We start from the raw sequence: 25776 nt of genomic DNA, 5'->3' as shown, positions 1-25776 counted from the left end.
TCTAGAGTGTTTATAAGGTTTCTCTATAGCCAAATAAGGAAAACTGCCCCGCCCACTGGCGGCCATGTTTTTCAACGGACCGGAACCACTTTTGAACTCAACCAATATATCATTAAGACAAACATTTTGACAAAGTTACATGAAGATTGGGCATGAAATGTGACTTCTACAGTTTTTTTCTTTTTTTGACCTAGTGACCTAGTTTTTGACCCGGCACGACCCAGTTTCGAACTCGACCTAGAATTCATTAGGACAAAGCTTCTGACCAAGTTTCATGAACATCGGACAATAAATGTGGCCTCTAGAGTGTTTACGAACAAATGTGGTCGGACGACGGACGGACGATGGACAAAGACCAGTCACAAAAGCTCACCTGAGCAATCAGGTGAGCTAAAAAAGGATTATCTTAAGGAACAAACAAGAGATGTGTTTGTCAGAAACACAATGACCCCTACTGCGCCGCTTTGAAGACATATATTTGACCTTTGACCTTGAAGGATGACCATGACCTTTCACCACTCAAAATGTGCAGCTCCATGAGATACACATGCATGCCAAATATCAGGTTGCTATCTACAAAATTGCAATATTTATGGGCAATGTTAAAGTTTTCGGACGGACGGACTGACGGACGGACAGACTGATGGACGGAGTCAGTTCAACTGCTATATGCCACCCTACTGGGGGCATTAAAAGTTATTACAATTCAAAATAAATTTATCCAATGGTTCCTTTTTGTATTAACAAGCATATGATGGTGACAGACATTATTATTGACATTCATGTATTGACCATGATGCAGTACAAATGGTGCAATCAGTAAGTTAATGACAGAGGCATTGTTCGGAAATAATCTCAGTACAAAAACTTCTGTGACTAATAAATGAGATCTCTCACATTCTCCAAAAATCAGTGTACACATATTGTATCTGAAATAGAAATGTAAAGAAGGTACATAAATTTGACACTTAAACCCCGAAAAGAGACCAAAAACGACTGTTTTGTTGCCAGTAAATGATTGCATTCAATAAGTATGGGGCATCGACGAAATTACTTGTACGCAATAAATGGAATTTTGTTCATGGTGTCTTAAATCAGGCATGCTTGCAAGATGACGATTAAACGTGTTCTCTCACGTTGATTTCCCACAGGGTTTGGCCACAATATGATTGCTGATAAGGTCTGCATCAGACCAATGGGACGTATTCTGCAGAAATGGGAATGCGTTTTTTTTTTATTACAAGAGTCCTTGAGAAGATTTTTATATTTTTTTGTCCAACTTATTCGGCCCAATACTTAATAAGGTGTTTGTTTGGCAATCCTGGAATTTTCCCATTCAGAGGCAAAGTGAAAATTGCTATGTGCAAACACCATTAAAACAGAACAGCCTGCGAGGAGTAACTCCCAGTCTGTTCAGGTTTTATGCTGTTTGCTGCTCATGAGTATCTAAGGGTTGGAAATGAAGCCTTTAAAACTTGAATTTAGTTTGTAAAAAAGGTCTTCCCTTAAATTTTAAGTTTTATTTTGGGACAACAAACACATCAAAAGGGGAGGGGGAATTTTTAGCTAAAATAGGGGAAAAAGTATACTATTTTAAGGGAGCAATGGGGCCGAATATCGGCTCAAAATACAGCCAAACGAGGGCCCTGGACACATAACTACAAAGTTAAACAGATCAAAGCTAACAGGTGCACTATTCATTTAAATTTACATTTGAAGACGAAATTCACTTAGATGTAAATGCAGATGTTATGCTTTACTTTCTGGCATTGGAAAAGAAAATCTCAGAACATGTTCTGCATTTTAACAAACCTTTCAAAAATCAAGTTTTATGTATAATTTAAAACCAAATTTAGTTAGGAATGCTCAATTTTCTTTTATTTGTTGCCTACTTGATTTGTTTGCAATGCTTTTGTCTGTCCACATGCTAATAACTCTTTAATTTCAATACACTCAGGGGCACTTTATAACTCTTTAATTTCAATACACTCAGGGGCACTTTATAACTCTATAATTTCCATAAAACTAGGGGGCACTTTATAACTCTATAATTTCAATACACTCAGGGGCACTTTATAACTCTATAATTTCAATACACTCAGGGGCACCTTATAACTCTATAATTTCCATAAAACTAAGGGGCACTTTATAACTCTATAATTTCCATAAAACTAAGGGGCGCTTTGATGCTCCTAGGGTCATGGTAAGGACCAGTAATCTTTTCCGTTTTTACTTTGTAAACTTATTGTAACATTAAGCCAAATTATCATCCATTCAAATTTTGGCGCCACCCATTATATTATCAGTCTTAATAACATCACTAAATAATGCCATATCACGTATTTAATATTTAAAAATATTCAACAAGAATAAAAAAGGAGACCATTATCTTGCCCATTAAAGCCAAGCGTTTAACACTAAATACCTCAAGAATGCAAAACAGTCGTTTAAAAGCGCTGCATAAAGTGTGACAATCATCCATTAACGCTTCTCTATCATCATAAAACATATTTATTACATAATTTACTTTTCTGCAGTGTGCTAACATATGTGCTATCAACATCAGGAATCTTATTTCACAAAAATTATATCATATAACATTGATAATATGATTTATCGTTACGCCCATGAATAATTTTGTTTGTTATCAGTTTATCTCGCTGTGCAAACAGGGCATTTTATCATAGGACAGGCCATACAATAAGGTGTGATTGTAAAACAGCTCGGGTTGATGCATAAAAAATAGGTGGTAGACTGTGAACTAGATAAAACTTGCGTAGGCATAATTGATGTACAATAACTCATAAACTGTAAAATTGTTATTATTTCTGGGACATGAATTTTGTGGATTTTGATGGTTGACCAATCCACAACTTTAACACAAACACATGGGACATGGCCGATGCAAATTGCTCTTTTTTTATCATTTATCAAAAGTCAACCAATTTACATGTTTACAAAAAGTCTTTTTTTTTACCACAAAATTTTATTCCTACAAATATATAAATGATTTTGAAATGTGTGAACTTTTTAATTATGACTAAAACATTCTTCGTTATTCCAACTCTCCGTTATTCCAACCAATGACCAAATCGCCCCCTTGGTGCAAAAAGGTACCATGTTACATTGAAATAAGAAGGTACATGGTACCTTTATGCACCAATTGGGCAAAATGATTTCTTTCATAGTGAAACATAGTCACATGTTAAGAAAGCAGATAAATAGGCAGATGACTAATTGTCATATCAAATGTGTGGTAACTAGGATGTCAGTTAGGACGAAAGTGTTTAAAATTAAAAGTCCATTCATACTGTACTAATAAAACAAGTGGAGTGCTTGAATAAACAGAATTCTTCGTGGGGCAAAAAAAGCAATGACAGGGCTGCTTTAGTATGACTTTGTTATGAATCACCAAAATACAGTACTCCGTTTGAATAATACAGGACATTACAAGCACTTCAAACTCTACTTGATACCACTTCATGTGGTAAAATGACCAAATGGGCATATAATTGCATTTGCCAATTGAACAAATCCAAAGCCAAGGGTGTATTTCGAGATGTGATCTTTTGAAGTGAAATGTAAGGCCTACTCAAATACTGCGGTTATGATGTCATAATTTCACAACAGACTTCATATAAAACGTCTTATAATAATTCTATTAATAGTAGTTTTAGTACTGTAGTAAATTGAAGCCTCAAGTATTGGCCAAAGTAAAAGAACCATGTGGCTTTTCTTAATGTTTTAATGGCCGGGAAAAGATGTACTCAGCATATAAGCTAAGATCCTTTTAAATTAAGAGAGCAATTTTAAATTAAAGATTTGTTTAGTAACTCGCAGTGTGTTCAGGTATTCTGCTGTTTTCTGCCCATCAGTATCTATGGGTTGCAGATGAAGCCTTCAAAACTTGAATCTAGTAAGAAAGGTCTTTAATTAAATATATTTATTTGACGTACTGCAAATGCGTGAAAAGAAGTATCTTAATGGTAAATGGTTAATATTGATTTCTCACCCAGTAATATTCTTCAAATTTTCTTAATAGCTACAATCGTGTACAATGAAACCAAGCTTACCGCTTACACATTTGAAAATTTACCATAGTTACCTCCACACAAAGGTCAGTAACATTTGTCGTACAAGTATACCAAAATCGGCCAGACGTCTGTCACAATTACCACGCTATTACCATTCTTGGCCTAGCGATTTAACTACCGTATAATGAACTTCAGGTCACTTTAAGTGCACACTCTGACTAACATGGTCAATAGAGTCATCTGTTACTATTCACTGCTCAACCCCCATAAAAAAGGACAGAATTCCATGCACCCACTCAGTAGGCGGGACTGCAGTAATTTATATGTCCATTGTTATACCCCCTCTGACCAACCATGTAAGACCACTAGTCTTGATCAATACGACCAATTTAGACCAATTTATTTAGTAGAAGTTTTTTTTGCCAGTTTCAGACACTTGTTCAGCGGTTTAATACATTTGAACAGGACCTGGTTAAGACTATTTTCTGATCTTTGTTGGGGGAGATCCACCATCAAGTTATGACAGCCTTTCGGCAAACATCCCATTCAGGGCTCTGAGATCGCTGCCATTCGCAATTGTCGCTAATGGCGAACAATTTAGAAAAATTACTTAAATATATTTCAATTGGCAAAATCATAGAATGATTCAAAATTGCTTTTTTTTTTTTAAAGTGGCAAAAAAAAAACTGGCGAAAATGGTTGGCGAACACAATTTTTAACCCAGCAAGAACCCTGCCACTGGTAAACGGTTCAAGCCCCCTGTTGGCATCAAAAGACTACTGCTTATTTAAAAATAACAACAAGATAAGTATTGATGCAAAGAGAATTTCAGTGTAAAAGGCACTCAATGAAGTTACATGGAACAATTTTTTTTCTACTGTAAATATTAATATATTGGCCGATTATTTAAACAAAATAGAAAAAGATACTGGTATAACCATTATCTATGATTTTGTGTTATAACCCCAAAGTAACCATTATTTATGATGTTGTCTTATAACCCCCAAATAACCATTATCTATGATTTTGTGTTGTAACTCCCAAATATTTCATTGTTCATTATGCCCTCCTTCGAAGAAGAGGGGGTATATTGCTTTGCTCATGTTGGTCGGTCGGTCCTTCCGTCCACCAGGTGGTTGTCAGACGATAACTCAAGAACGCTTGGGCCTAGGATCATGAAACTTCATAGGTACATTGATCATGACTTGCAGATGACCCCTATTGATTTTCAGGTCACTAGGTCAAAGGTCAAGGTCACGGTGACCCGAAATAGTAAAATGGTTTCCAGATGATAACTCAAGAACGCATCCGCCTAGGATCATGAAACTTCATGGGTAGATTGATCATGACTCACAGATGACCCCTATTGATTTTGAGGTCACTAGGTCAAAGGTCAAGGTCACGGTGACCCGAAATAGTAAAATGATTTTTGGATGATAATTCAAGAACGCATATGCCTAGGATCATGAAACTTTATATGTAGATTGATCATGACTCGCAGATGACACCTATTGATTTTCAGGTCATTAGGTCAAAGGTCAAGGTCACGGTGACCCTAAATAGTAAAATGGTTTCCGGATGACAACTCAAGAACGCATATGCCTAGGATCATGAAACTTCATAGGTAGATTGATCATGACTTGCAGATGACCCCTATTGATTTTAAGGTCACAAGGTCAAAGGTCAAGGTCACGGTGACAGGAAATAGTAAATTGATTTTCGGATGATAACTCAAGAACGCTTTTGCCTAGGATCATGAAACTTCATAGGTACATTGATCGTGACTTGCAGATGACCCCTATTGATTTTCAGGTCACTAGGTCAAAGGTCAAGGTCACAGTGACAAAAGTCGTATTCACACAATGGCTGCCAGTACAACGCACAGCCCATATGGAGGGCATGCATGTTTTACAAACAGCCCTTGTTTTATTTACATTGGTTTCCTTTTTTTAATGGTATCCGTGTGCAGTTTTCATAAATGGAACAGAACTGCGTATGTTTTAAAAAATCTGTTTTATCTTGTAAGCGTAATTTCATATTTTTCTCAACTTCAAAGGGAGATGATTCTGAACTTATTCTTACTTTGCTAATTTACGATAGGGGTTGAGTACTCATTGATAAGAAAATACTGTAAACGTTTGGAAAAAAAAGAAAGAATGAAAAATGTAAATTGTATAAAGAAGCTGCATTTCACAATCCTTTGAATTCAGTAAAAGATCATAGTAGATTTATTGCTCCAATATTCATCATTTTCAATAGGGTTCGAGTAAAACTGATATAAAAACACTTAACGAGTTTGGAAAGATTCAGACGAGAGTTGTGAAATCTTTTAAACAAGTGGAAATTGTTTATTTTGTCAAATTTATTGGAAAAAATTCTGGACTTATTGTTCCGATGTTTCTCATTTTAAATGAGGTAAAAATGCTCATTGATATGAAGATACTGTAAGTTGGGAAAGAATCTGATGAAAAATGTTGACATAATCACCTAACCAAGCAGTTTTTCACTTTTATTTTTAAATTCAAAGAGACATTATTCTGGACTTATGGTCCGATATTGCTCATATAGAGTTTGGGTTGGGTCCTTATTGATAAAAAAAACCTGTTAAAGTTTGGGAACAATCAGATGAAAATTTTAGACTTCGAACAAGGATTTCAAAATTTCTCAAATTCTAAGGAAGATAACTATGGACGTAATGGTCGGATAATGCTAAAGGGCCCATACCACCTGGATAGTAATACGTGTCGCGCTTCGCGCTCTATATGTGGTTCTTAAAAAAAAACTCCGAGGAGTGCTTGATTCTAGGGAAACAGGTTGCTGGGACACAGCTCCTCCTTGATAAGCAGCTGCTTCCTTTATCGCAACTCATTGTTACAATCAATAATACGTGTCGCGCTTTGCGCTCTATATGTAGTAGGCATAGGCCTATGATAGACAACCATAAAAATAAATGGATAATAGATGTGTTGTTTAGATTTATTTGTTAATATAAAAACACATGTATTTTTTTAAAGATATTTAAGTGATGTAAGAAATTTTAATTAACGTTGTCACCACGTTGCATCCGCTAATTTTAATAAAAAATGTCCAATTGTAGTGAAATGGATTTTAAAATGTCTACATAAAATAAAGCTTTATTATATTTATTAACCTGACTGAAAAAATTGTCAGCCGCCAAACTGTTCCGTTCGTGCCGGAACCCGGGATTGAACCGGGGACCTTAAGATGACTGTTGCGTAAAAAACTTCAGTCTAACGCTCTCCTAGCTGAGCTATTCCGGCTGACAATCACTTATGTACTGCTATTTGGTGAAGTTGTGTATAGCGATCGTTATTATATGTCTATTAATAAACTAATACATTGTACGTTTTCGTACCACTATGCCTTCCAATAAACTTGCTTGCGCGATAGGTCGTCAAATATCGTACTACATTGATTCTCCACTAAATAAGCAAATTAGAAAAAACACAAAATAAATATATTTTGATTATGTTTTGTTTTTATACAAAACATCATTTGTTTTTATACAAAACCAGAAAGTTTCGCGTATTTGCCCAGTCCCTGTGATCTTTCCCCTGTGATCAGTTGTGGATCAGTTATTAATTAAAACAATAAGCTTTGCATTATTGGCAATAAATGTTGTAATAAATGAAATAGGCACAAATGCAATACTTTTTTTTACACTAATTTACACAAAAAAATCACCACTATGCAAGATATTCTTAAAACAAAAATATAAACATTGATCCCTAAAGTAACTTCTCCTCCCATAGGCGAAAAAAAATGCATTACATACTAGTCGCCGCCCTCCAGGGTGATGCCAATAATTTGATTACTATAGGTAAAACACAAGCAGTTTAATATCCATACAAAAATGTTCACAGCATTCTCATAAAGTTTGAGCTTTTAAATACTGAATTCAATTCACTTTGTCATCAGCAATATTATTTTATTCAAATAACAAAAAAACATACATCAATTGCTTTGAACATTAATTTGTAATAAAAAATAAATAAATTGGAAACTTATACAAAATCTTAAAAAAACATGGTAAAAAATAACAGCCAGGGATCAATTGTATTTTGGATACTCATCAAAAACATGGTGTGAATAGTTTCATTGAGATTTAAATAAGCCGGTGTTTACTTTCCTGTATGACCTCATCAAAACTATAGAATGAATGTTTGAAACCGGCCAAAACAAATATGATTAGCACGGTAGACCACCATATCTCATGACCGCCTTGGGGTTAGCATAGAATAGCCAAATATCTAGCAATTGACAATAAATGAGGAAAAATATAATCCAATGATTCAGCCAATCTCAACAAAATGTGGGCCCAATTTGAAAGCAAATAACTACGAGTGAAGAAGTCAACATTGGATTAAGTGGATTCTAAATATTGCCATAACAAGAAGCTGGATTCATTGAAGTATTTGATATCTGGGTGATATACTTTGATCAATGAATACTTTGAATATTTCTTGGTTGACTGGGACTTTCTTAAAATAGAAATGGCGTCACAAAAACTGACCTTTTATAATAATTAACACTTTACTACTTAGTACGTAGTTTGACGCATTTGTAGTCCCTCAGAAAGTTACATTTAATTAAAGACCATTCTAACAAGATTCAAATTTTATAGGCTAAATATTGATGAGCAGCAAACAGCATAAAACCTGAACAGTCTGCAAGTTACTCGCAGGCTGTTCTGGTTTTATGCTGTTTGCACATAGCCAGTTTCACTTTGCTTCTTAGTGGGAAAGGGTTAAGATGGTTTACACACAAATGTATATGAGGGAACATAAGAACAATCTATGCGAATTTTTATGTCATTTTTATACATATGTAACTCTCCATGATAAAGTGCAGACGCTGAATTACTCAGAATTAATTATAACATGTGCGTCAAGATGTTTTTTCTATAGTAATAATAGTAATTAACTGCAACATAACTTTCCTGCAGCAGAGCGTATGTTAAAATACTTATGCCAAAATTACGATATAATATATTACAACTCTTCTTCAAACTTCAATGTTTTGGCTGACTACACGTAATAAATCAGCGACAAACAGGTTTAGAATTGGATATTTATGTCCCAAAAAATAATTAAAGCTAAAAGTGTAATCCATTATTTTAATAATTATATTTCGCAAATGATAATGGCATAATAATTTAGAAGATGATATCACCATTTAAGAATGTCACTGTAACAACATTTTACAATTAAACTTGCTTGATAACATTTGGGACACATTTAAGTGTCCCACACTTCAGATAAAAGTGTCCCTAGTTCGAATATTCTTCACTCTTGTTCATTCATATGTGTGAATCACTCAGTTCGTTGCATGTATGTATCAATCGCCACCACATGCAGGGAGGTATTTATTTTGGGTTGGTTAAAGTAATTGAATGAAATATTCTCATAATCAATGAACAAAACTATTGATGTACTCTACTTATGATGTAGCTCAAAACGTTTTGTGAGTGTAAAATAAATTATGAGTAATGTGTATTCAAATGTAACAATCCCTGAAGTAGTTATGATATATAATATTTTCATTGTTTTTGTTAACACGATAAACCCTAAAATTTGGAAAAATTTGCGATGTGAAGTCTTTATATCGGGAAATTGGTGTATTTGATTTTTACTCGGAAATACTTTAAAATTGATAATTAAGTGTTGTCAAGTTGTCAATATTACATGTATATTAACTAAGGTTTAGGCCATAGAGCTGCATAGGGAAACTATCTAAATCTTGCATTTTATTTTAAAACAAACAATTTTAGAAACTTTCAATTGGTCCTTTTTTGACAGCAAATGTGAAATTTGTAGTTTTTTCCTAATTGGGAAAGTGCCGTTTTCCGGTACCTTATAAAGAAGGAAAAAAAATAGCTGTTATTGTTTCAGCTGTCACTCAATTCATTTATTTCCACAGAAACAGATTGAGTCACATCACCTAAACAAGTTCATTCAGGTTTAAAATTCAAACATTTATTCATGGCGACTAAGTATTTAGCGTCAATGAGGTGACATTATCATTGCATAACACAGAAATGTCATGAATCAAGATGTTGACATTCCGGTTTTCCAAAATCACTCTGAAAATGAAATATAAAGACAAGTTTTAATTTCCTTCAAACATTTTATAATAATCAATGTTGTAAACTAATGCATTGTGCAAGCTTTCTGAGATGTAAAAGTCATGAAATAATTTCAAAAACAGCTGAGCCTCCCTCTGTGCGTGTAGTGTCCTCTGTTATTAGCCTGTGCACTCTGCACAGGCTAATCTGAGGAACAACACTTTCCTCTTTAAAAGGTATTTGGTTGAACGGAAGTCTCTTCCAGTTTACACAGAAAGTGTTGTCCCTAATTAGCCTGTGCAGACTACACAGGCTAATCTGGGACGACACTTGACGCACATGCATTAGGCCCTGTAGGTCCCAAACAAAATAATGTCTTGAAACATGTCTAAGCTCCAAATCATGGAAATTTCCATGTTTATCCATAAATTAATTTAACTAGCAAGCAAAGACAGACACTAGGAAAATATATTTAGAGTGTGAGCAATAAACACTCAAGGAAAATGGCAAAATTCCTTCTTTTTAGACAACTTATAAAACAGACATAAAATATCAATGGAATGGAGTAAAAGAGCTTTAAATTACAAGACTGGTAAATATTTATTCAACCTGCAAAGAATTTGTAAATTAAACAGCCTCAGTCTTTGGGATTTCCCATTTATTTGCGCATCTTCATTCAATGAACGGAAATGGCTCTGTGAAAGATGACAATGTCAACTGAAAGCTAGTGTTTACATAATGTCTAGTGGGATGCACCTAATATTTCGTAAACATCAAAAGACATGTTTATGAGGCCATAAATTAAACAGACAGTTTGAACAATCTCCTTTTCTCTCCTTGTTTGCAGTTGCAGACACAATACATGAGCAGCCCAGGTCTAGGAAAAGTTGTTTTTTGCATTTGTTTAAAGTGTCACCCAGATTTGCCTGTGAAGTCCACACAGGCTATTCATGGACAAGACTTTCTGCTTTTCTTAGATTTTAGTTTAAAGAAGGCTTTTCTTAGCAAAACTACAATTAAGCCAGAAAGCTGATGGTCCCTGATCAGCCTGCGCAGATAGAACACGCTAATATAACCCTGTTTTCCCAGGGTAAGTCTTAGATCTACTTTGGGGGATTTTTGTTTATTATCGCTATATCTTGCGATTAAGCATCCAGAACAACTATTACAGCAACTACACTCTTTACGAAATATTATAATGTATCATAAAATAAATCTGTTGAATGCAGTAATAACTTTCCAAAATGTTATCAATAACACTTGGAATGTTGCCATTAAACTAATATGTTAATATATACAAATATGATTCTATCTCAACAATAAAATCTTTAGAATAACACTTTTGATTTCAGTTCATATGTTCTCGTACTAATAAAATGTTTGTACATTAAAAGCATGTCGGTAATTTGGAGAATTTCTGAGAAAAACCTCAATTAAATAACTACTGGTATTGTTTATTTCAGATCATTTTAGTTTAGACAAAAACATGTCCAGTGAACAATATGTATTACTTACTTATTTTTTCTTCAGATGCACGTGTTAAGCAGTGAGCTGCTCAACTAAAAGTTGTATTGAAGAGTTTTTTTTTCTCTTACTTACAAAATAAGCATAGTGATTTCATTGTTACATGTCAAAAGCCAGACGCTGCTATAAAAGTTAACAAACAATTGCTGGTTTTTAGGATTGAATCATTGAAAGATCAAAGCACACAAGCCTTGCTCTGACAAAATGGGGCATAATGCATGTGCGTAAAGTGTTGTCCCAGATTAATGACAATGCTTTACACATTATGGTATTTCTTGTTAAAATGAAGCCTCTTTTTAGAAAAAAATCTGTTTTAGTGGAAAGGGTTGTCCCTGATAAGCCTGTGCAGACTGCACAAGCTTATCTATGACTACATTTTCTGAAATATGCATTAAGCCCTGTTTTCCCAAAACAATGCTCATATAATTGCTCAAGTACAATCACTATGGCGCGCTGCAAGCCTTAAAACCATGTGGACATGTGGAAGTGCCATATTAGAATGTTCCAACATGGCAGGATAACTCCTGGCTAGGCCTTTTCCATCAATCAAGACATAAATTTGCAATTTTAGACCAAATTAAAGAATATGAGTGTATTTTCCAGACATTTTATTACCATGCCTATATCAAATATGTGAGCCCGAAAAACAAGTAAACAAAATCTCTAATGTGAGCCGAAAAACAAGTAAACAAAATCTCTAATGTGAGCCCGAAAAACTAGTAAACAAAATCTCTAATGTGATAAAAGGTAAGTAAAAACTAACAACGGTGTGCCATGAAATACCGAAAAGAAGAGTATATAGGGGAGATAAATCACTTAAGTATGTACTTAACCAGGTACTATATTTCAGGACAGCTAGACAATGCGATAATGAGATAATTTCCCCATCAAAGTGTTGCCAATTAGGCCTTCATTATCTAGTACTTCTTACTTCCAGACATTGCGTATATTATACAAATTTTTTACAGTGCATCTTCTTGGATTCTCGCCAAAGCAATTTTTGATATTACCACTCAACATCACCACTGACTGAGAGCTGGAGCACCAGTGATGCAATTATTATCCAATCAAAAATAAACAATGGCCACTGTGATATGCCACAATCCTTTGCCACAGTTATGTTTGCCACAAAATATTTCAGAAGTCGTCAGTTTCACAGCATGAATCAGCAGACTTCTTACCTGTTTTACAGAATTCAAAATTAAAAAGTGCATTTTTTTGCTGTAACTTTTCATTTTAGCTCTCTAAAAGAAATTGGAAAATATTTTTTTTTTGTTTCTCTGACATTTTGCTTGATCGTGTACAGTCATACACTGCTTCAAATTGAAACCTTCATGTATGATAAGTGCAACCAAGATTTTACTGACCACATATAAATGTGACCACTCAATAACGGCACAATTTAGTGTTCACTCCCCAGACGGTGATGTCCAATTCAATATTTCATACATATAAATACACAGTCCCATAAATGTCCCAAATATATCACAACCATATTTTGCAGCATCGTTTTGTCTTCCAAATTTTTGAAAATCTTTGAATGACCATTAACAAGCACTGTGTTAAAAATTGTATGGTTAAATGCAAAGTTGAGGTGATATTGCTGGTGATTTTCCTCAACTATGAAATCCTGCAGATCTTTTTTATGGCAAAGATCAATTGAAATGTGTTAAACACGAAGAAAAGAAAAGAGAGTGGTTGACAGTCTTACTGATGGACCAATAAGCAAACCTATATTTTAAGGGGATGGTCACAAATCATACCTCTGTAATACTGCAAATGGGTGGTGACAACCGACTTCAGGAACTTGTTTCGCGCCCGGATATTGTTCATAACATATGTTTCCGAGGCAACCGCGTATACTGGCTCTGTTTCCTTGGAGCAACACGTGGCCTGGCGAGGCGTCAACCCTCGTGAGCAGATGCTGAGACCCTCATCTGGAAAAACAACAAAACAACAATGAATAGTGCCAAAAAAAATCCAGTGTTGATCGATTATCCAATAATCTTTCATAAGGATATTCAAGATCAAAATTAAAATAAAACTTCTAGGGAAACAGAACAAGAAATTTTGCTGTGCCAAAACAACAATAAATAAACAACAATGAACAATGCTCCATAGAACATTTAAGTGTTGATGTATAATCTAATAATTTTCCAAACGTTTTTTTCAAAATAAGCATATACAAATTACAAAAAAAAAATTGAAGCAAACAGAATGAACAAATGTTGCCGTGCCAAAACAACAATAAATTAATAACAAAGAACGATGCACAAAACAAATTAAAGTGTCCATGTGAAGTCTAATAATCTTCCATTAAGTTTTTCAAAATAAGCACTGAGAACTTTTACATGAAAACTTCTAAGCAAACTGAATCAGAAATGTTGCCACGCAACCCATGCAACAAAGATAAGTTTTAAACATGTTACCAATTAAATCACTTTTATTTCATTAAATGTGCAATATCAAGTTTTTTTCACTTTATTTAACAGAGAATAATTAAAGGCCTTCCCCAATGAAAGTTTTTTAAAATCATGCTGTTTTTCTCCTTAATCAAAACTAACTCCAGTTTTTTCATTTTGTTTAAAAAAAAACTGTTTAAAATCATAAACATGAAGGTAGCACAATATTAATTTTATTGAATAAATAAACATATACTAGGGCCAAGCATTTGTCATTTATAAGTGCTGTATAATCTAAACAAAATGTTAAGTCAATATAGAACTCATATCTACATGTATTTTTATTATTTATGTAAAACAAGAAATATATAGGGCATTGATTGTGGTTGGTGTCGGTGAATGATAAATGTTATACATGTATCAATGATATCAAAGAAAGCAAAATGAATGTCGTTCTGCACAGTTGTTAAGTGAGCTGCATAACACACAAATCAAATACAGGGTGTATTATTCATGGCTTATTTCGCATTATTAGATATTAATGATCATACATCTATAGATACAGAACAGAAATACAAAATAAGAATGGAAATGAAATGAAAAATATAAGTCAACTGGTCACACTTGAATTATCCTTACATATTGAAATATCTATCAGCACTTTCTTATAATAGAACTATTTGAGTGGTTTGTCAGACATTGTTATTTGATTTGATTATTAATAGTATCGGAAATCATCGCACCCAAGCTTAATGAATCGGTGAATACAGAGGAGCAATTCTTGTCATATTAATCAAAAATAGTATTTATCATGGCATTGTTGAAAAAACATTAAGGATCTTTTATTGACATACCATAATTTTATCGCTGAATATCTTCATTGAAGATATGTCTGGTCAAAATAATATTCAAGATCACCTAGAAAACGCGATAGTTTTAATATTATATAACGGTCCTTTTACTAACTGCGACCTGACCACGATACCTAGCGGTTTGGAATGCAAATATTTTTAGTGAAGTCAGGATTCTGCTGCTGGAACAATAGTTTAATATTCAATTTACAAAATTTTTATCAAAACTAATATCAGGATAGGGAAAACAATACTTATATGATATAAAATATTCTAGTAAACGGAATGCTATATGGTAGCAATTACTAAATATGAGAACATAGCCTTTAAGTACAAACGCCCTGCGGCTGACAATCTTCTAAATATAAAGAGGCACACACAAACTGTATTATTGTCGAGAGTTGAGTGTAAAACAATTCTTTCCCTCAAGTATTTTAATTAGAGATGAAATTGTTTGATGCTGAATAAGGCAGTTAATATTGTTTCTAAACGTATAATAGTATCCCTTTTCCTACCCTATACTTCACAAAATAACAAGTCAATGGACTATTAATGTAAATGTGAAAACTGTTTGTAGCTTGCACATTTTCTATTATGAAAAGATTCTGGCCTACTGGCGGGATATTTTTATTCAAATTTCATTTTATGCTTACAAATGTCAGCTAAGGTGAAAAGCTGGATCAAACAGCTACACCAAAAATAGCTGATACTTCAATACATGTATATTGCAATATTTATTTCAGCGCCATGTGTAATGTTTAAACTACTACATATTGTTTCACAACAGGCAGACATAATGTAGATAAGATACAGTTATCATTTCACAGTTTGAGAATCTCCCAGATGTTAGGATTTTTCAGCTACTGTATCTAATCTATTTGACCAATGCTCTGTTACAAAAGGCGTTTTATGCATGTGCGCAAAGTGTCGTCCCAGATTAGCCTGTGGAGTCCACACAGGGACGAAACATTCCGCCTTAACTGGATTTTTGCTAAGAAGAGACTTTCTTAAAATGCAAAATATCCTTAAAGCGGAGTGTCTTCCCTGATTGGACTGCACAGGCTAATCTGTGACGACACATTACGCACATGCATTAAACCCCCTTTTCACAGATCAAGGCCCATTTATATTTTTCCAGAAATACAATGTTTCAGGCTCCCAACAATATCAGCCATAATTTGTTTATTCTTTCAAATCTCTATAGTGTTCAAGACTTTCAACACAAAAAACAGGGATCATATTTTTCAAATAACAAATCGCTGATAAAAATATACAACATGGCTGATAACTAAATCAGCATTCCATTTGTGTGATGTTAATAAACTCTAAATGCCTGATAAAGATAATGGTTCCCTGCTCTTGCAAAAACTAGGCTTAATGTATATGCGTAAAAAAAAATCACAACTCTTACAAAACTTTCTGCCTGCAGACTTTATTTTAGTTTAGTAGAGAAATTCTCTGATTTTTAATCAATAAAAGCGTAAAGTATGAGACTTCTTATAAACAAAAAAAAGAGAAATTGTGTCTCTAATTAGCCTGTGTGGACTGCACAGGCTAATCTGGAAAGACACTTTAGGCAAAAGCCTTGTTTTCCCAGAGAGCATCTCATAGACATTCAAGTTTGCATTTTGGAAACACACCATGATATTCAAAGGTTGTACATAACAAGAAGCCTTCGTAGAATATCAGTACTGTGTAACCCCCATAATGCGGTTACCGGTAAAAGCCAACAGGCTTTTAAAAAACAATATGGTGGAATCAGATACAAGAAAACAAATATCTAATTTATTTGATTTTCATTGGCAGGAGGCACAGTGTTTTACGATCATAAAATTTTATGGAATCTGGTGAAATATTGTATGCGCTAAGACTGCACCCACAAGTACAAAACTATCTATTTGCTCTCAATATGGTTGTATACAAATTATGATAATGTAGGTTCAAAAAATGGTTGTTACCTGAGTATCAAAAGTTACAGAAACATCGTAGTAAGTCGTAATTAAATATTTCATGCATGTTTTTTTACCAGCATATTTCTGAGTGAGATTGACAGCATATTAATTTAATATATACAAACATTATTATGCATTAATAAATAAATTTATTGAGATATATAACATATTAAATGAGCACGCATACAAAACAAACTTGAATCAAATGCATACTTTGTTTTTTTTATGTTTATATTATATAATTATCATAGTTTTCAAATAAAGAAATCTCATAAATTGTATTAATATGTAATTTATGCATATAAAAAAAAGCTTCAAAGCAACTTCTTGCCAATGATTTGAATTAATTGTATTTTTATTTGATTTATTTAATGACTTTGTCTATTAAGACACAAACTTGAGTGTCAAAAATTAACAAAACCATTGAATGACAAGAGAGCAATCAAAATCAATCAAACTATGCCAATATATTTATTGCACGTTAATGTTTAATGGCTATGCTACAATGCTTATCAAACAATCTTGCTCACCAATTAATTACAACCTTTAACATGAAATCTACACTAAATACGCGTGATCGTACAAGAAAAAATGTTGAACATGATCCCGAAAACATAAACCGTCATAATGAAATGTAGCGATTTTAAACTACGCATTTTCATACCAGAACGTAACCAAAGACTGATCACTGTTGCATGTTTGTAGGTCGTAAAGATTGGGTAACTAGCACTTACACAGCTCTAGCAATGCTCGCTGTACTGCCTAATACCTGAATTTGTAGACGGCAAATTATATTCCTCATTTAATTACATAAATTAAAGGGAAAAAAATTGTCACTTCAAGGGCTGTTATTAAATGGGAAATGTTCATGAACACGCATATTTAACATTGTGATAGCTAAAAAAAATGGGTTTAAATCAAGCAAGGATACAGTATTCCAGAACATGCAGAGCATAGTTAAGGTTTCTGTTACAGAACAGACTTTGGCTTCCACCTGAGCCAAATATATAGACTGAGCTTTTGGCTTTTAATTGAGTTCAAATACATTGTGTATCTATAAAGAGCTTTTGGCCTTAACTGAGTTTAACCCTTTCAGTGCGGGAACTGAATTTTGAAGGCCGTTGCAAACAGTTTGGATCCAGATGAGGCAGCACAGAACGTGGCGTCTTATCAGGATCCAAACTGTTTGCTATTCGGATAGTATTCTTTGAAAAAAATCGAAGAAAATGCTAATTTTAGAAATTCAGCAGACGACATTTTAGCAGATGACAAATTTCCCAGCATTCAAAGGGTTAACCCTTTCCCAAATAAGATTAGCAAAGTGAAAATGGCTCTTTCAGCCAGCATAAAACCAGAACAGATTGCAAGTAACTTGAAGCCTGTTCAGGTTTTATGCTGTTTGCTGCCTTTTCAACTTGAATTTAGTAAGAAAGGTATTTAAATAAATGTAACTTTCTACAAATGCGTCTAAATGCGTATCTAAGTGGAAAAGGGTTAAATAAATAGAACTTGTATTATCGTTATACAACCTCCCACAGACCACCATTCATGAAAAAACTAGCAAAATGTGAATGATTTATTGTGGGAACCTTTCATAAAGTATGTAAAATAATCTAAGACCAGATTGTAATCTATGCATTTCATGGCTGCTTAAATTTTTACTGATTTTTTTTAGTTTGTTTATCTCTATTTTACTTTTTTATCAAACTGCCATGAGTTAAGGAAAACTACTTCACATAATTGTCTTACATGTGCAATCATAATTAGGACCATGCAGGTGAATGCAACTTGCACTTACAAATTAAGTGTGCAAAGATTTAGAGGGCAGGAGCAAGAACACGGCCATTAATCACTGGCCCCACCTCTTTTTTGCGATGTATTAATAAACGAGCTACTTCCGGCGCTAAGGACTGGATGATTTGAAATTTAATGGATTATTAATCAGGGTGAGTAAGTTTTATGTTTTTCCAACATATTTCGCAATATTGTAAAAATTGTTTAAGGGTGGTTATCATATGATTTTGTACATGTGTGAATAAATAAATCTTAGCTGAATGGCCCAATTTTAAAAATAATGCACAATATGATGAAAAAAAAACATATAAAACACCCTGAAGAATAATCCGTGAAATTTAAAAACATCCGGTCCTTAGCGCCAGCCTGGAAGTAGCATTAGCTAATTAATTAATAAATCGCAAAAAGAGGTGGCGCCCGTGATTAACGACCGTGGGGAAGGAGGATTTATGTTCACCTCATGGAGATGGGGTCACTGCTTTGTTTTAATTTTAGGTCAATGCATTATTTTGGTATTAAGGGCATTGGTGGCAATATCGAAGTGGAAAACTGCATAATGTGACAGATTTCTTCAAAGGTGATGATGCTTTAGAACAAGAGGTTAGCGTTTTTGTAAGTATGGTTGCTTACGTAGTAAATCCCACCCATAACAAATTATTGTCATTATCTTTGAACACTTAACACATTTAATAGTGATTACTTTTGGACATTTAATATTTTATAGCTATAAAGCATATTTTTTACATACAAGAATGATTTCTTTCCCTATAAAAAAAACCCATGCTACCAAACTGTCCGGTACCCACCACAGTTCTCTGAATTGCACCTAGCAGAACATGTTAATCCTGCACTCCATGCCCGCATTTTAAAGTAACCTGATTGAAGGCCTTTGCAGATTGTATAAAAAAAAGTCCACACTAGGGCACAGATATCTTTGCATTGCAATTTGAAATATGCAAATGTTTAATAGGCTTACATAAAAACTTGAAATGATATGCTAGTCATGCACCAAATGTTTGGCACAAATACCAAGTATCTAGATGGCCCGATGAAATACTGCAAGCTTTAAAGAATAGCACATGCATGGCCATATAGAGTTTTCATGCATAAATATACACAAATAAAACCTAGATCAGCCTAATTAACATTACTTTTTTGACCTTTACAGCATTTTCTTTTTCCTTTTTAATAAAGTACCCGTAATTATGGTTCTCACCAAATTGAGAAAAAACTACAAATGTCCCAATTTTGCCATCTGAAAAATTCCCAAAACAAAGGCATTTTTCGTCAAATTGTCATTTTAAAAGTGCATTTTCTGCTAGTGAACAAATAAAATGGGCACTGAAACTGGACATTTCAAGCTAAAATGCATGTAAATGAATATTTGAATTTGTGCAATTTATACCAAGTAATTAAAAAAAAACAATATTCCCAATATAAATATCTCAAAACGATGATTTTCCTAATTTAAGGTTTTTTCAAGCTAATGTTTGCCAATTGGAACATGTACTTTTCCCAATCGGGCAAAAAAAACTATGCTTTAACCAAACACAGACATCATAACTTATACAAATCTCCAGTCAGAGTACTACTAGAATCTCCCCCTCCTGGATTATAAGATTATCCTTATAAAAGTAGCCCAACAGTGTTAATCCCTGTATTTAATTAACCAAGGCTTATCAGGTCTCAAGAGATCAGATGGATACACAGAAATAGTCCATCAATTAGTGTAATCTAGCCTATATTACTACCATTAGCCTGCACTTTGATATACATCCACTGAACGTTTGATATCTCACCTGAGTTGACCTCACATAGTTTGTTACTGAACAGGAATTTATTGCACCACAATAACACCATAATCATATCATGGCTTCATTTATGACATATTCAACGACCAATAATATTATTTACTTGAATATAATAGGTGGCCTGTAAAGTTATGAATACCTTCTAATAAAAAATGTTTAACATCTGCTTGGCAATTAGCCTTCCACATGCATTTGGGAATGAAAATTCTAGCGTGCCAAAAGTATGTGCTTTCTAATCAAAGGAACAAACTTACTGCAGGCACCTAAATGTTTTCCCCTGAGGTTTTGTTTTTTGGTCCTCTATGATAGGTAATGGATTCATGCTGCTTAATGACATCATTGTGTTCATACCTTGCATTTGGTTCGTGATCTGTGAAAAAGGGGGTTAATGCATGTGCGTAAAGTGTCATCCCTTATTAGCCTGTGCAATCTGCACAGGCTAGACTGCACAGGCTAATGAGGGACAACACTTTCCGCTTTAACTGGATTTTTGCTAAGAAGAGACTTTAAACAAAACATATCATAAAAACGGAAAGTGTCGTCCCTGATTAGTCTGTGCGGACTGCAAAAGCTAATCTGGGACGACACTTTATGACATTCATTAAACAGAGCACAGCTCATAACGTATTCAGCTACATTACAACTGTATTTGAGCCCTGCTCTGCGAAAATGAGGCTTAATGCATGTCCATCAAGTGTAGTCCCAAATATTTTCTGTTAAAAAGAAGTCTCTTCTTAGTCAAAGTCCAGTTCAAGCAGGAAGTGTTGTCCCTGATTTACAGAAAGCCTGTGCGTATTGGATTTAAGCAGATGCATTAACTTATGCGCTCAATACGACATTGTCCATTTTCATAAATCATTTAACAATGTAAAGACAACAAAATATCCCTTGACAATTCCAGTTTGATGTATTTATAATCAACATGCTTTGTGACTGACACGCAAAGACAGACATAAGAAAATACTGACCAAAAATATATATATTAACCATTCATTGATTTACATGTGCTAACAGCACAAGCCTGTTTCTGGCATTTTACTGACTCGCAGAGACAGGGCTTTTTTGACAAAAATTGCTCATGGTTTAATAGTTGACAAATAGCTTAGAGTTTAATATTCCCAATATTTGTGGTTCTCGGCTTTGTATGAATTCCACATTGCAAATTGTCATCACGAATTTGATGAATCTCTTGCTGGATCATGGCTTGCATCATGCTTAGTGCATATTGCTTTGGTGAATGTTGAATTGAATTGCTTGTGTAATAACTCAAGTGTAATTACTGGTGTAAAATTGTTATTTACAAACAATAAAGTGATTAGAACTTGAATAAGAATGAAACAAAATGGATGTAATTACCATATACACTAAATAATATTCACTTTTATCAAGTGACGACCGATGCAATTATGTTTCATCAAGTGATGTAAAGAAATTAATATGCCAACTGAATTACCAGTATGTTGGTAACCAATAGCACCATGCAAAAAGCATTTGTCCTAAACCAACATGCACTTGACATAAAATTGATTTGTCAGTAAGCCGCTACACAAAATGGTGAACATTCCCTTCCTATTTTTACCAAGAAACCATTACAAAGTAATCCCTTCCTGTTTTTACTAAGAAACCATTACAAAGTAAATGGAAAAAAATATTCATGGGTTATTCCACATTCATAAGAAAAAATGAAAATCTGCGGAAATGGGATGAAGATCACTACAAAGAGAAGATGTTACATTATCAGCGATTTTTTTTCCTTCTTTATAAAGTACTGGAAAAAAGCATTTTCCCAATGGGGATACAAAACCTTAAAAGTTCCCCGCTGCTGTAATAAATAATTTTAGTTTATTTCCCTATGCAGAAAATATAATATCGACAACTTGACAACACTAAGTTATCAATTTTAAGTATTGTTTAGCAACTAATAGGATACACCAATTTCCTGATCTGAAGACTAATCACAACGCGAATTTCAAACTGTCAGTTTTTTACGCGGTAATTTTTCCCAATTGGGCTGGCACTGGTACTTTTCCCAATTGGGCAAAACAAATCGCTGGTTACAAATATCTTTATATTTGGCAACTAAGGTTGGCTCTGCGAATTTTATTGTTGGCTTATAATAAAGTTAAAAGCTTATGGCTTTGAGTTTGTAATGATGACCAGTATTTCGTCACTTTCATATGTGTAAGGCGTCATCTCTAAGGTGAAGTCTTGTTTTGGCCCGACAGAGAGCAGGGTCTATTATTTTAAGGCGTATACATTAATATTGTAATGCTAGATTAAACACCAAATGAAATGCTTATCAATTACAAACGTTGTACCACAATAAACAAATTAATGCGCATGACCAAAATCAACGACTGGGTGACCACAAATTATTGCATTATGGCTGGATGGATAAATTTAAGGAAATTTGACAGACACGCATACAGATAGTAATCTAAACCACATGTACACAGGTGATCAATATTCCACTTAGTTAATTTTTAAAATTGGCTCCGTTATTTTCAGATTGTCATATATAATCAATTATTAATATTTCATGCTTCAGTATGCCAAGTTCATTGGCCTGAAGGAAATATTTTATCTGCTTTGAGCATTGTTTGAATCTTAATTTTGACAGATTATATTTATAACGGGCTGTAGACAGATCATCTCAATTTTGTTAATAGCTCAGTATTTTATAAGTTCATTTTAAGTGCAAACCTCCATATAAGATTGTACAACAATAACAGTGTCTTTTATCGTTCAAATTTAGGTCCAGTAGGAGGACCCATTCTCAAAGAATAAAGTAAATATTTTTCCCAAATATAATATTGAGATCACTTTTATTATCAATTTTAATGTATTTGTTAGCATAAAATCAACAACACTATCTTTCCAATTTTAGTCAAAAGGACGCGATGAATAAAGTATATATTTTTCCCAAATATAACATTGAGATCACTTTTATTATCAATTTTAATGTTGTTGTTAGCATAAAATCAACAACACTAATTTTCCAATTTTAGTCAAAAGGAAGCAATATTTCACATTCCAAAGGGCCCCATTCTCAAAATCATGAAAATCGAAGAAAAAAACACTGAATAATTATCTTTTTAAGTAAATTGTTTGAACTTTCAGCAACAAAAAAGTAACAGCGTTATAATTATTTACCTATGTCAGTAAGACAGGTCATTACACTGATTTCACAAAACAGTTGGAAACATTTGGTTCTGCAAATTTTATTAAGTTTCTTTTCAAAAGAACCACTGAACATGGTTGAATGATTTTATGACACAAAACATTTCCATTTCAATGAGTCATCCACCCATTCCTAAAATAGTGAAACAAATATGAGGACATCCTGGCCTGAACATAATGTGGCTTGCTCTCGAAAAATGGGGTTTCATGCATGTGCGTAAAGTGTCCTCCCAATTATTAGCCTGTGCACTGTGCACAGGCTAATCAGGTACAACACTTTTCACCTTTATTGAATGTTTGCTGAGAAGAGACTTCTTATAAAAAAGAAAAGAAACGTGTTGTCCAGGATTAGCCTGCGTGGACTGCACTGGCTACTCTGGGGGGACACTTTATGCACATGCATCAAGCCCTGTTTTCCAAGAAAGAGGATCATACATCAGTGTTTTTTCACCGTTTTGGTAATGGGGTCGGGTTCCCTTTTGATCGGGAAAATTTGCGGCGTTTTGACTAAAATTGGGGAAATTAGTGTTGTTGTTTTGGTAACAATTGCTTAAAAATTGATAGTACAAGTGTTTTCGGTATTATATTTACTAAGGTTGAAATTATATGGATGGGAGTTTAACAAAATATTGAGAACAAAAAATATTATTTTTTTTGGAAACCTTCCATTGAATATTTTTTGCTCCCATTTGGGAAAAATATATTCTTTGTTCTGTTGGGAATGGGGCCGATTTTGAATAAAAAACACTCTATTTTCACAAAACCCCAAATATCACACCAGTGCCATGTTATCATTACTAATCCCATATTTCCCACACTCAGTGTACCTGTTTCTATTATCACACCATTAAAGTTATTTTTAATTAAATACCAGCCATTAAAAATGAATAAGATAAACAGTTATTATGTGGATAAGTAATTACTATGACATTTGTATTCTTCACTGTTCTTCATGGATGACAAATATCATGCTGTATATACACATAAACTACTATAAATGTCACTTTTGCAGACCACGCGAATGACTTTGTCTAGTCTTGTCTAGTATGCAAGTTGAGGGTTGGCAAAAAAAATTTGGGTGGGTCGGTTTAGTGGAAACAGACAACATTTTTATGCCTAAGTAGAAATCCAAAGTAAAATTTTCATTTACTAGTTAGTAAGTGCATTCTTTTAAATTAATTATTAGGCAGAAGATTATAAAATTGACTCCTTTCGAATCCCTTGCCAGTGTTTTTTTTACCATTTTAGGAATGGGAAAGAGTCACTTTGAATTGGGAAAAATCACTTCATTTTGACTAAAATTGGGAAATGAGTGTTGTTTTTTAAGCTTACACATGCTTCAAAATTGAGAATAAGTGTTTTCATTATTATATTTACTAGTCTAATGTTCAACTTATAGCGCTGAATGGGAAATGAATTATATGTTAAATTCTTTTTAAAAAATAAAAAACAAGGGCTGTTTGTAAAACATGCATGACCCCCATATGGGCTGTCCGTTGTAGTGGCAGCCATTGTGTGAATACGATTTTTGTCACTGTGACCTTGACCTTTGACCTAGTGACCTGAAAATCAATAGGGGTCATCTGCGGGTCATGATCAATGTACCTATGAAGTGTCATGATCCTAGGCAAAAGCGTTCTTGAGTTATCATCCGAAAATCATTTTACTATTTCGGGTCACTGTGACCTTGTCCTTTGACCTAGTGACCTCAAAATCAATAGGATTCAGCTGCGAGTCATGATCAATCTACCCATGAAGTTTCATGATCCTAGGCGTATGCATTCTTGAGTTATCATCCGTAAGCCATTTTACTATTTCGGGTCACCTTGACCTTGACCTTTGACCTAGTGACCTCAAAATCAATAGGGGTCATCTGCAAGTCATGATCAATCTACCCATGAAGTTTCATGATCCTAGGCGTATGCGTTCTTGAGTTATCATTCAAAAACCATTTTACTATTTCTGGTCAAAGTGACCTTGACCTTTGACCTAGTGACCTCAAAATCAATAGGGGTCATCTGCGAGTCATGATCAATGTACCTATGAAGTTTCATGATCCTAGGCCCAAGCGTTCTTGAGTTATCGTCTGACAACCACCTGGTGGACGGACAGACCGACCGACCGACAGACCGACATGAGCAAA

The 25776-nt window shown here is 34.0% G+C and overlaps 1 protein-coding gene across 1 annotated transcript in view; it reads right to left on the bottom strand.

The window, feature by feature from the left end:
* The window catches only part of LOC127835393 (glypican-5-like), a 104458-nt gene that overhangs the window by 70985 nt on the left and 7697 nt on the right, over positions 1-25776 (bottom strand). The window contains exon 2 of the mRNA XM_052361804.1: positions 13407-13580. Within this exon, the coding sequence (XP_052217764.1) occupies positions 13407-13580 (174 nt within the window). The remainder of the gene's footprint in view (positions 1-13406; positions 13581-25776) is intronic.

This window comes from Dreissena polymorpha, chromosome 6, assembly GCF_020536995.1.
Source record: "Dreissena polymorpha isolate Duluth1 chromosome 6, UMN_Dpol_1.0, whole genome shotgun sequence".
NCBI lineage: Eukaryota > Metazoa > Mollusca > Bivalvia > Myida > Dreissenidae > Dreissena > Dreissena polymorpha.
This window is presented reverse-complemented; position numbering and strand designations above follow the sequence as displayed.